The sequence below is a fragment of the Onychostruthus taczanowskii genome, unplaced genomic scaffold (assembly GCF_017590055.1).
Source record: "Onychostruthus taczanowskii isolate IOZ18803 unplaced genomic scaffold, ASM1759005v1 scaffold5, whole genome shotgun sequence".
Lineage (NCBI taxonomy): Eukaryota > Metazoa > Chordata > Aves > Passeriformes > Passeridae > Onychostruthus > Onychostruthus taczanowskii.
In genome coordinates, this window is record NW_024502568.1 from 7598026 (window position 1) to 7611336 (window position 13311).

General features: G+C 43.3%; 1 protein-coding gene across 5 annotated transcripts in view; it reads right to left on the reverse strand.

Annotated features, from left to right (window-relative positions):
* SH3PXD2A (SH3 and PX domains 2A) overlaps positions 1-13311 on the reverse strand; it is a 247844-nt gene that overhangs the window by 21914 nt on the left and 212619 nt on the right. For 3 of the 5 annotated variants that reach the window (XM_041415386.1, XM_041415384.1, XM_041415383.1), the window contains 2 exons: positions 12142-12225; positions 828-945 (listed from right to left, as the gene is read on the reverse strand). In XM_041415386.1, the coding sequence (XP_041271320.1) occupies positions 828-945; positions 12142-12225 (202 nt within the window). The remainder of the gene's footprint in view (positions 1-827; positions 946-12141; positions 12226-13311) is intronic. The other 2 variants (XM_041415388.1, XM_041415385.1) reach the window with 1 other exon arrangement.

Consider the following 13311-nt stretch of genomic DNA (forward strand, 5'->3'; position numbering starts at 1 on the left):
TGTCACAGCACTGAGAGGTTCCCACACAGATACAAGACAAGGGGCAGAACCACAGAAGAGCACTAAAACCTAAATGCTGTGTGAACCTAGATGAAGAAAACTCTCATCAAGTGCTCATCCTGACACCCTACATCACTGAGACAATATCTAACCTACAGTCTCCCCATAAGCATTTACAAAGGAGATTCTTAAGTCAAAACTCTCTGCTAAGACTGCTGTTCCAAATACATAACAAAATGTGATATACAATAACGACTTTTACCTGCCCTTGGAATGCAGTCCCTCTACATTAGGAATATCCAATGTAGACAGACAAAAATCAAAGCAAACTAGCTGAAACCATGGGTAAGCTTGCACAAGGGCTATAGCCAGCAAACTGATCTTGTGTCCCTAAAAGTAGCACTACCTGCCCCAAACAGCTCAAGAGATCACAACGACCCTTTCAGCATTGCTATAAATAGATTTAAATAGGTTGCAGAATAACTCTTATACTAGAAATACATTAAAATTATATACAACAGAAAGCCTTGCTACATCTCACAGATCTTAACTCAGATACTGGCTTTTAACTTGAAGCAAGTAAAAACCCTCTAAAACTGCAAGTTAAGGCATTTCCTCACTGGAATGGTCCACAGCCTTTGCAGGCACTGTAGTGTTACTTTAGTCACCATTCTATTGCCTCAGACTTTTCTTTACATTTCTTCAAGAGGCATTATGAACAATTTGGGCTTCCCTGTCCAGCTACAGAATGATTTAAATGCTAACATTCAGTGAACGATCAGAAAAGCTCACTGTCACAGTTTCTGCAGGTTGCACAGTCTCTTTACCTGATGTACCACCATCCTTCCAGGTTCTTCTGGATGACCTCCACGGTGACCCCTTTTTCGAACCCGATCTCATCCTTCCCCTGGCTGGCGTATGGCTGGATAGTGACATATTTCTCTTCTGGTGAGGGGAGAAAAGGCAACATCAGTTAGGGTCAGGATCAGTCCAGCTGGTTTTCTGCACTGCTTGCTTTTAAACTGTTATGCAGCGATTACGTGAAGCCATTACAGAGGCGGAGCCCTGCTCAGGGGCCCACTGGTTATTTACGCTGACGACATGACAGATAATCAGCCCCTTGCCACTACCCTGCTGCTGATAATCACAAAATGTTTCCATGCCAATAATGACACAAAGTCCCCAGAGAACTCCCCCCTCTTCTTCCCTCCTCCCTCCCAGTTCCTCGAGCGGGTAAGGGAGAGGATTTGAAGCTGGACTTAACTCCCATACTGTAACTTGACAGAATCAATCCTGCTGCCAAATCAGCCGAGCATCACGGCGGGAGCTGCAGCCAGTTGGCTCTTTGCACACACACATGGCTGCACGAAGCATTGTGTTACTGAAACCCGAGCACTGCATCCCCAGAGGGACACATCTCCCCAGCCCAGAGGGGCTGGCCCAGCACGCTGCTCTCCTTGCACCTCCCAAGCAGCATAGGTCTACAGCAACGAGCTTGAAACATTGAAAAAAAAAAAGTGACAGAAGAACAAAAGTGGTTTGCCTATGACAGGAGGCAATACAGCATTTGCATTCATAGGTTGTGAAGTGTTTCACAAACATACTTTTGCTAAAACTGACTCCAGAGAAATGCACGTGTGACACTGGTGAAGGAGGGAGGGCCAGAACTAAGACACACACTTCAAAAGCACAGACTGGATTTCAAGTACAGTGTTGGAGCCAAAAGCTTAGCATCCCTATTCATCTCCAGCATCTATCCCCTTCCCAGCTGGGCAGAGGTTTTAAGCAGACTTGCTGAGAGCAAGCCAATAAGCAGAGCAGAACAGACACTTGTCAACATCTTCTTCCACCTACCCAGGAGTCATTTACTGCAGCATTCCCATTATGCTCAAGGTCAACCTTTCTCTCTGGAGCTTAAAAAATTACACCTGCCATTGAAAACTTGAACTACCATCCTTCCTCTGCAGCAACAGACATGGAAAGTGTCACAAAACCCCTCTCCTCAACCCAAACTATGGAGCATGTGACAGCATGAGTTTCTGTAGCTAGATTAAAGGCAGGGAAGGCAAGCAATTAAGTGCACCCCAGCCAGCCTTCCTAGCACTTCCTACCAGCAGACACAACAAGGCAGGGAAGAATAAATGGAGGGCTGTCAGTGCAGAGGAATGGGCAGGAAGTAAAGTGAATCCAAAGTCCTGATCACTGCAGACCAAAGGAGCTATGAAAAGGCTGCAGCAGCTTGAAGCGAGCTCTCTTTAAGAGAGTAAAACAGATCCAAGCAGCTGTTTGGTTTTGTGGCTCAACTGCATTTTGTTGCTGGGTGAAGCATGGAAACTTTAATGAAAAATAAACCAAAACTTTGCTGAGACAAAGTAAGAAATAATACCTCAGAAAAGGGCAAATAATGTTGACAGAGCATATGGTGGCAGCGAATTCAGCAAAGCCACATCTCTGAAGTCAAGTTCCTTGACTGGTCACATTTGGATGCTCTTTGCTGAGACAAAGTAAGAAATAACACCTCAGAAAAGTGCAAATAATGTTGACAGAGCATATGATAGCAAAGCCACATCTCTGAAGTCAAGTTCCGTGACTGGTCATGTTTGGATGCTTCTAACTGATGGGGCAAAATCTGTCAAAACCTTTGCTACCAAGAGGAAAAGACTCTCTGCTGCTCTCCCCTAGGAGGGCAGCTTAACTGGCTTACCACTGGTAAGAAATTCCAGCTAGTTTGTAATTAGCACCATCAGCTCATGGCACCTTCCCCACAGAAATACTCCACTACAAGATGGGGCCTGAAAAATGAAACCTGGCAAATGAAATCCCAGCTTCCAAGTCACAGGACAGGAGACATTTCCTAGCTAGGTTTCTGCTCTGGGTGGTAGAACTGAACTAATTTTTCCTCTATTTTCAAGTCTGTTGCAGAAGGAGCTCCATATCTGGTTTCCACTGCATGCAAAGCACTAAACTGAACTGCAGAAGACCCCTGGGCAGCTACATCTTGTCCCTGCAAGGGCCAAGGGAAAGTTCAGAGCTGCTCTGTCCAGACACACATTGTTTCAGACACTTCCAGGGATGTTTCTAGGACAGTAATACTGAGCTAAGCATATATTTGCTGAGTCTTGGAAGAAGGCCCTCTTTTTTCTTTCCCCCACAACAAAGCTGCTTTATAACCCAGGCTGTCAGAGGTCGCCCTTGCCACTACAAATCCCACAGAAATTGCTGTGTTTATTCTATTTTTCCTCCACACAAACACCAGGCTCTGCTTCAGCTAAAGCCAGCTATTCGGCTCCTCTTGCTGGGCAGAGTGGTCTCACTCCTCAGGGATGTGGCTTCGCTTCTTCTGCAGATAACCATGCACAGGGTGCTCATTCCTAGCTTCCTACACAACTTTCCAAACTTGTGTGTGAGGAACTGAGACAGTGGTCACCCATCAAAACCAACAGCACTGGAGGCTGATCACTCAGAAGAAACAGTAAGGCTCTTCTGAACTGCCACTGTCTCATTCTGTCCATGAGCACCTTCACTGCTTACATCTTCAGTCAACTCAAGACTACTGCTTTTTGAGAATTAAGCCCTTTAGGTGACTCCTCCCTATACAGGAGAAATAAAACAAAATGAATGCATGGAAATAAGGAGGGAAGAGAGAGAAAAAGGATCTCCCATGAAGCAAGACAATTAAAAGTGCTAAAAATCAACTCTAGAAAAGAAGGTCCCACAATGTTTTTGTTTAGCAGCTCTATTTTTAAGCCTACAGATAAAAGCCAGGAAGCCACCATTACAATTTCCCCTTCCAAAGTACTTTGACAGCAAAAATTACATTTTCAAGATTACACACATTTGGTTTCTGTCAATGTTGAAGGAGATACCACAAACATACATGAGGTTTGTAACTTAAACAAACTGGAGATATGGGCCTCCTTGTAATCAAAGTGTAAATTCTGTTTTGTTTCTCAAAGATTATCTCTAGCCAGTGGACATTTTGTATAAACCAAGATTTGCTGAAGGGAGCAAGGGAACTCTCAGTGGATGTGTCACTGAAGAGGATTGATAATAGCATTCAACATATCAGATTATTATTCAAAAGTCTTTAAGAAAAGATATTTGACACTTCATGACTGATATGTAAAGTTACTGTAAAGACTTAACATAGATAAATGGTTTCATGAGAGAATCAGCAGAGCGTCAGACAGCAGAATGACACTGCTCTGAGTTACACTGACAAATCTGATCTATCATGCTGCCTTCATTCAGCTTCTGTGACAGGCAAGAGTATAAAACAGAAGTCAGTGAACCATCTCAGACCTACCATTGAATTTATATGCCCAGATCTACAGAGAATACAAAAGCATATAATTTTGGTTCATTAAGTTTTGACTTAAGCATTACCAGGGGAAAAAAAAAAAAGACAAACAAAAGGATAATTCGTATAGTTTTGACTTAAGCATTACCAGAGGAAAAAAAAAAAAAAAAAGACAAACAAAAGGATAATTCGTATACCCCAGCTGCAGCTTCTGTTACATCAACCTCAGTGTTGAGGTCAAGTGGGCAGAATAAACTTTACTACATGCTACAAAGCACACACACCAGCTAAAAGGCTGCATTCAGAAACAATGGGATCAAAGTCCAACGCCCTTTGAGCTAAAAATGGCAAGAAGGCAGCTCTGTTCTTAGTGAGTGACATCCAGAGATCTATTAATTGCCAACTTCACTCCCATTCCTTTATTTGCAGGCCAAAGACACCTTGCCCAGCTGAGCTGAAGGAGGTTCCTCTCTGGATTTTGAGCTGCCCCAGTAAATCCAAACAAGGCAGGCGTGAAGAGGTAAAGCCCATTTGGCAAACAGCTACAATACCCATCTACCACATTAAGCATTATCCAACTGCAACCTACTAAGGTCGGATGGAAAGGATTACCATGTGTCATTCCCTCTCCTCCCCACACACAGACACTATTTAAAATACACACAACCAGAATTTTTGCACTATTTCAACCACTCAGCTCATACCTTGCTGCTGTATTTGTGCTCTGCCCAGCCCTCCCAGACACTGTGGCAACCAGTGCTCAGTCCACTACCTATTCCAAAGCCTCAATTCCCTACCAGCTTATCTTTCTCCTCTTTCCTTTCCTCCTTCCCAAAAGAAGGCAGGCCTTTATTTTGCTCTGGTTCTACCTAAAATCTCCTGAACAAATACAGTAGAGAACTGGGACCAAAATATAGGGACAGATCTTGGTGGATCACTGGGAAAACAGCACGGACAGCAGAGAACAGTACCTGTGTCCTTGGAACAGCCCACAGTACTACAGAGGGGGCTTTTTCTAGCAACAAAGACTTTCCCTCAGAAAATGCAGCACAGGTAGGACTGTCCAGCTGGAAGGTGTGCACATATGCAGGACAAAGGATCTGAGCTGTACAGTGCCCTGCATGACAGCCACACACACTACATGGTCAATACAGATGTACACAACAGACCTGGTACAAGGAAATCACCGGTGTTTGAGTGTTATGGATCACTTTTTCACAAGCTGCTAATATTTAATGTCCTTCTGTAACCACTAGAAGAGGACAAAAGGAGCAAAAAGGAAAGAAAACAAAAAAACCCACCAAAACAAGAACACAACCATTTCGTGTTCCTCCAGCAACACCACAGTGTTTTGCCAAGCTGAGGCCTCTTCTATACCTAAACAGCAATAGCTCTAAAACCAAAAAGGCACTTTAAAACCAGTTTTGAATACAGAGCAGAGTCAAGACAACCCACACAAAACTTGATCTAAAACCTGGCTAGGACAGTTTAAGCACACCCATGTTTCTTGCCCCACCCATTTTAAGAGGAAGCTTAATGAAGTGCAACTTTTCACATAAAAAGAATTTATAATACAGCCATTAAACCATCATATGATTTACAGCAGAGCAAGATGACCTGCAGCCACCTTGGCAATGCTCATCATGTAGCAAAAGATCACCTCTGCAGTCACAGCATAATGAGTACTGAAATATTTCTTCTGTCTTGCCCAGCCTGTTCACTAGCTGTGATACAACATACTGGCTGCAGAAAAATGAGGGATGAGACATTTACTTCTCAAATTTTATGAGGACTTAATGTCAATGGCAATTATTTTTGGATAATTGCAGACCTTGACAACTGTGCTTTTTTTTCCCTTTTGTGTAGGATTGCAGCTTGCACATGGTGAGCAGTTGGGTACATTCCAACACATTCCCTTTAAACAACCTATTTCTGAGTAAGTTTTCTTTTGTTTCACCTGATACATTTCTGTAAAGTAGTAAAAGGAGAATCTCAGAAGAATTTTTAAGCATTGGTTTTGGCATTTTACATACCAGGTAATCTGTTAGGACACCTCTCCCACAGGAAAAACTTCAGGACGGATAAGATAATGCTCCATTCCCTCCTGAAGAAATTGTACCTGCTTGGCTGACAAAGCAAGACACTGAACTTGACAACCTGTGAGGCTCCTCCAATCCCATCTGTCAAACCAGAATTCCATGTTTTGCACGTGTGACTGAGCACATCCACACACACACTCTACATTGAAGTTATGAGATGTCTTGAAATGGCAGCTTGGTCCCTCCTCTGGCTGTCTGGATTTACACTTAATGTCAGGTCAAGGAAAGCAGACCTATGGTTTTACAGCTTGAGCTGTAACAGAGCTTCAGTAGCTCTTTCAAAATCTTCCTCATTCTATCTTCCCAGTTCCCTTGGCACTGATTATTTCAGATTCCTCCCAGTCCAACACCAAGGTGACAGACTTGCCCCGACATTTTCCAAGTTCTCCACCATTGCTGCTCCTCACTGGCTCTTCAGTGACTCTTTTGCACAGCCACCTCCTGCCTCCTTTGCTCCCTTCCCAGCCTTTCCACACACACTGCTCCTGCAGAAGGCTCTTGGCACAGCAGCACTCTGGCATTTCAACCAGACTCCTACCAAGTGCATTCCCAATTCAGTTGTTCCATCTTGAATTTTCAAGCCTGTGTGCTGTGCCATGCTTTAATGCCCTACTACACATACTCACACGTTCATGGGGATTTCCAGCTCCTTCAGATTCTGTGATCTTTTCCCACTCAGCCTCATGCCTTTCATATGATGCCTCATCAACCTGAGCAGGCTCCTTCTTTGATGGTATCAAATAACCCGAAGCTCTCAAATCCTTCCTAAAACAAGCCTTACCTACCCGATTTCCTGCCTTCCCAAAGAAACTTAGTTTTAGTCCTTCTCTAAAAGCTTTTAAAAATACTGAAGAAGGATCATTTTACACTGTGAAAACCCCTTTGGTTGCAAGAAGATTCATGCCAAATTGCCACTTGCCCACGTTCCTTTGATGCACGGATCTCCTTCTCTTTGTTTAGGCTGTAAACTCTTTGGGACAGGAGCCTTGCCTTTAAGCAGCTAAAATACCACGCACGTTTCCAGCCCTGCACAATCACTCTCATCTTTCCCAGGCAAAGAGCCAGTGCTCAGACATTTCTGCTTCCAAGTTCTGAGAGTCCCAGTTCGTATTCCTCTTTTTCACCTCTATTTTGTAAGTTTTCTCTTTTCTGCCTCCATTAATAAGCGTGGAAGCTATCAGCAGTGCTTCAGGAGCCAACCAAATAAGGGAATCATTTCCTTTGCTCAGCTGGTGCTTGTACATGCCCCCAGCTTTCTGTGACCCCCTCCTGGTTTGATATGCTGGTAGGGGAAGGGATAGGGGGGAACTGGGCTAGAAATTAGCCAATTAATGATTTCTCAGCAAAATGCAACAGCCCCAAACCTACATCTTCCAAACCACAGAAGAATTTTCTTTCAAAATACTTTCCCCTCTGTCAGCAGTCTGTGTTTGCCCTCCCCCACTCCTCCGCTCCACCCCCCCTTTGTCAGACCTGCTTCTGGAAAAAGTCTCTCTGTTCCAGAAAGCAATGCATAACATGGACTTTGTTTCACTTGCCTAAATATGCAGAGAGAGAATGACTGTCCACAGTTATCAAATGTGTTCATCTGCAGACAGAAGCTCTTCAGTCTTTGTCCCTCTACCTTTCCCTGCTTTTTGTTTTAAATAATAGAAATCCTTGTGCCAACAGACAGAAAAGAACAACAATGACATTTCTTCTAAACAGCTTTGTATTGTGCATGCTCTTACTTCAACCAAGTAAGCACCAATAAGCATTTACTACTTTCCTTGGAGAACAGAGTAAAAGAAAACCCAAACAATCAAAAAAAAAACCAAAACCAAAACCCCAATGGAGAGAACAAACTAAGGCTGAAGCTGTTCTGTACTGGTTTGATTTAGCACAGCAATGTCACTCACAGTCTTCTGCTGTGATTGACAAACATTTCATCACCATCAAGCACAAGCAGGCAAGCCTGAGAACAACGGGAGAAGTCTCACAGAGGGGGCTGCCAAAGAGGGCAGAGCAGCTCTGGTGAGATGCAGGAAAGTGTACGAGTGCACAGGCACATCAGCCAGGCTGGATTACCAGTACTGACCAAGTGCTCTTTCCACAGCTACAAAACTGGCTGAAGAACCACCCACCTGGGCGAGGACATGAGCTTCCAGTGCTAAGACCAACTCAGGATGAGGTTCAAGTATCAAGACCTCTGGGTTACACAGCTGCCTTCCCTCTACACATTACCTTTGCCCATCAAGCTCCCTCATTCCCTAAGATAGGCAAACAGTGGGAAGTTGTAACTTCAACTCTTTCAATGAATAGCTCATTCCTTGTGCTAGGAGCTACTCCTAAATAATTGGCTCATTTGGCAGAAATTCAGCCCATATTGTTGGTATGAATAACTTTAAAGTGCTTTCCTGCATTGTAACAGCTCCAGTTGAAAGCACTGGGCACAAAACCAAAGCAGCAATAACTTAGGTCAGATATCTGGCATAGAAGACAGGCATGTAACATCCCAATTCTACCAATCAAACTGTAAAAGCACAAATTACTTTTTATTAAATTAAGCCTGTAAATAATCCTAAGTTCCCTTCCTGGGGAAGTTCCAAATAAATGCATGTGTAGAATTACTATTTAACCCTGTACAAAACATGAACTCTGCAGCTTGCAGGTCTAATGAGTGTCAAGTCTGAGGAAAACTACAAACTTTCAGGCTTCTCCTCACAACCCATATTTGTATTACCGGAGTTTCAGAATGTATAGAAGAAAGTTTAGAAAATGTACCACATTTAACATTAAAAAAACCGCAAGCTTTGCAGCTACATAAGAAACACAAACCAATGTAATCTCTTAGATCTGGGCACACCACAGACCATTTTAAAGAGAAAAGTTCAGCAACAAAAGTCATCTGTTTCTCTTTGTAGAAACAGACTACAGCTGTTCCCTTTGCAGTTTTTTTTCAGGTTTAAAAAAGGAGCACTACCATGATATTCAACAATTTGTCTTTCATGTTTCTTATTCACAGACCCAGTAACACTGATTCCAAATATCTGGAGGTCAGAGATGCCTAGCTTCTTCAAATGGCTTTGGAAAGATTAGAAATAAATAAGCCATATGCTACCCCTAATAATTCTCCCCCATCAGGCACAGTCTAACAGGGAAGCAAACACTCTTCACTTATGCACTCCAGCTTTCTCAGTGTTTTTAATATTCAAGTCACTTAGAAAATTCTGCCGTTCAGAAGCAATGCTTAATTCCTTTGATTATGGCCTTAAAGTGATTCTATCACAAGCCTAACTGATAAAAATGCTTATTAGTGGTACCCAAGCATAAATACAAAGGGAGGTATCCTTTACAGCTTGCTTTTAAACTCCAGTGGACTCCTGGAGCTAACCCTTCCAGCAGCAAGGACTATTTCAAGCAGAATATTGCTGGGTGGGAAGAATTTCAGCCAAAATGTTTAATTGAGTTTGTTTCCAAGGAAGAGGCCAAGTGGGGAAGGGGAAGCTGTTCTGCTTGTTTTGAACAATTCTGGCAACCTCCTGTTTGAACAACTTGAGTTCTTCTGTGCTTTGGAGCAAGGACTTGAAGGTTGGCAGGGGAAAGCATATGTACACTTCATGCACTCTGTCATTTCAGTGCAAATTCACCCAAATTTGGCCTTGTTAGAAGTCTTCTGGGCTGGGATGGGAGGGGAAGATGGGAGAAAATCTCTCCTGACCTCATATAAACTGTGTTTTGTTAGAGAACAGCAGGCTGGACACCCAGAGAGACTCATACTTTCAACAACTGCAGTTTGGAAGGCGGAGATGTCTGTACAGACTGCAGCTCTGCCAGATCATGGAGCCACTGTCCCCAACTTGTGCCCATTTATTCAAGTCACTTTCTTTATTTCCAATAAGCCTGCTCTTGTAAGGATTCCCTAACCTATCATTTCTGATGACAATAAACAGCTTATTTTTAGCCAGCCTGGCTAGCTGTGGCTGAAATACATTGTGGAGACCTTATAGAAGCAGCTCAGTCACAGAGGGTGCCCCAAACCTTGGACAAAATCAAAGATTGCTCAAGTTTGTGCCAAGTCCAAGTGCCAAGATTCAGTCTGAGATAAAGCACATATTCTCCAACACCCTCAAAACCCCAGTCCTGCTTGGGCCTAATAGGGAACAAACTGTAATGAAGCAAGAAAAAGGCAAAGATGGAAGAGATTAGGGGAGCCTCTGCTGGGGAATACTGCCAGGGAGGACACTGACACTGGTCAGAGGGCAGGTCTGGAGAAGATGCACACAGGTGGTGGGCACCAGAATGCAAGAGAGAAAACCTGGGAATGCAACTTAGGTCCTTGAGACTTACCAGCTGATTGCTAAGGGACTGGTTATGCAGACTTAATATTTTATGGAGCTTTGTTTGCAATATTGTATGAATATGAAAAAAATGCATTTGTTTTCGCCAGTAAATAAATTGTTTAGAAAATGGATTCCCATAAATTCCCCCAGTTAAACTGCCAGGAAACATCTAGCAGAGTTTGACAAACCGAAGTTAGTAGCTCCCAAACACTTGGGGCACAGAAAGAAGCAGACTTTTTTCTCCCCCAAGACAGCACGTGTGCTTATGAGGATTTTTTTTCGTGCCCTCAGAGTGCATTTGGTGGCTGAGAAGCAAGACCTTATCTTCTGAAGGTAGTTTCAGTTTCTGCAGGGTCAAGCTATGGCAGGTAGGACACAGCTCTTGGTCCTTGTGTTTCCTCAATAATAATTTGAAACAAAGTTAAAGGTCACTGAAAAGATGGATGGGCTTGAGACAGGAGTCTGCACATAGTATCATATCAAATCCAGAAAGTAAATTTGCCACTTTAAAAATACATTCCTTAATAGAAAAAGGCACCTTTCCATTAACTGGAAATCATCTCTTGTGCTTACATTTGGATCCATTCCCTCAGTAAGGTTGTCTGAAAGTTACAGAGGTGCAAATGATGCTTTGTCCCACCTTTCCTTTCCGAAGGGCAATGAACACATCTGGATGATTTTCCAAGTGGAGCAGGAGATAGACAGGGATACCTTTGGTCTGGGACAGATGATTCACCTGCTTTTAAGATATACTTTGCTTATAGGGCTCCTCAGACTTCACCCAAACACAGCTTCACCCAAACACAAGGTGTTCCCTCCTTACCCTGCCATACCCACTGTCAGACCAGCCAAAGCTAAAAACACAGAACAGACCAAACCAACTAAAATGCTGCTACTGGTGGCATTTTAAATACCTAGGATTGATGCCAAAAACTCGCAAAAGTTTTCAAGTCCCTCTTTAGTATCAAGCACTGCTTGCAAGGAAGAGAGGGGACTGCAACTGGAATGATTTTAACTTTCCACACCACACACTTTTCCAGCATGCACATCTCCGACCACGGCTTTTTGGCATTCAACTCATTTTAATAGTCCTGAAAGTATCACTTGTCCTTACTGAGGCAGGAAAGACTGAGCACAAATATGCCCAAGTTAAAACACAGCAGATGTGAGCTTCCCCAACAGCACAAAGTCAGACTGCAAGAGCTACCCTTGAAGACCAGCCTCCAGCTCTGGGGTGCCCAATCCTGGCTCCGAGCCACCCTCAAGCTGTCATGTACAAAACCCACACCTCAACTCTGGAGCTTTGGCCCCTCACTACCAAAGTGCCAAAGATGCAGGTCCTGACACACAGCTGCTGAGGCAGCAGTGTGGCTTTTGATGGCCCCTGAGTGGCCGGTGCCAGAGGAAGCTATGAATTCACCTCGACTCTGCTGCCTGTTGACTATCCCGCCCAGCGTCCATCGCCGGTCCAGGCGCCTCAGGTGAGCCTTGCGTCGCTTAGAAACTAGTTTGGAACATGGATGGAAACAAAACAAAGGAAAAAAAAAAAGAATAAAAAAAAAAGTGATGGGAGGGTGAGGAACAAAAACAAAACATGGTATTTACAAGCATTGGTCTTGTTAGTGGGAGTGGGTTAGGTGGGATGCAGATGTTTTGTTTTAGTTTATATAGTACAGTGGAACAAGTTAACTTCTTGAGCTTGAGCAATGTGAGCCATCCAGAACTGTCACAAGTTGCCACTCTTGCTATTGGCCTTTCTTAAGAAGCAGTAATTATAATTAAAAAAAAAAATCAAAAACATATACACACTCCAAAACAAGCTGCACAACTAAAGACAACTTGTCGAAGGAGAGTGCAGTGGCAGGACACATCATCATTGCTGTTGTATCTCCTAATTCAGCTGCATGATCTTTGGGGAATTCAGTCTATTGCACGTGACATCAAACCCAAGAGGGCTCTAAACCTCTCTAAGAAAAATTATTACACTATAAACAAACCCACAAACTCTTATGTAAGTTCCCTCATAACAGCAGCACTCAGGAACTGAACCTAAGTGCAAAGTGTCTGATGTGTTTGCAAGACATGACTTGCATTCATTGCCACAGCTGGTTCTCATGATCAAAACTTCTAATATACAAATTACGATATAAGGAAAAAAACTAACCTTGCAATTATTCAGCAGGCTCAAGAAGCTAACAAGCCAGGACTGAGTGTTAGTTACATACGCAAACAATAACTTATGCTTAAAGTATAAACAAAGACAAGACACTTATGGACATGGCACTGTGAGAGCAGCTGTGCACAGAGGACACCACTTGTTTTCTGGAGCACATACTTAGATCTCTACTCAGACTCTTCTTTTGCCTGTACAGGTGTGAAAGACACTGGAACCATTACACTGGCACAGAAACACAGCCAAACACACTTCATTTTTTCCATTCAAGGGCTTCCATCCCAATTTGGCAACTACTGCAAGAGTGCTAGGTGCTGCTGCAAAGCAATGCAACATATTGCAAGGTAATGATAGCTGAGTGCAAAGACAATCATTTTACCAGTGGTGCTGGGAAGCTGCTCAAACTTTGATATCACA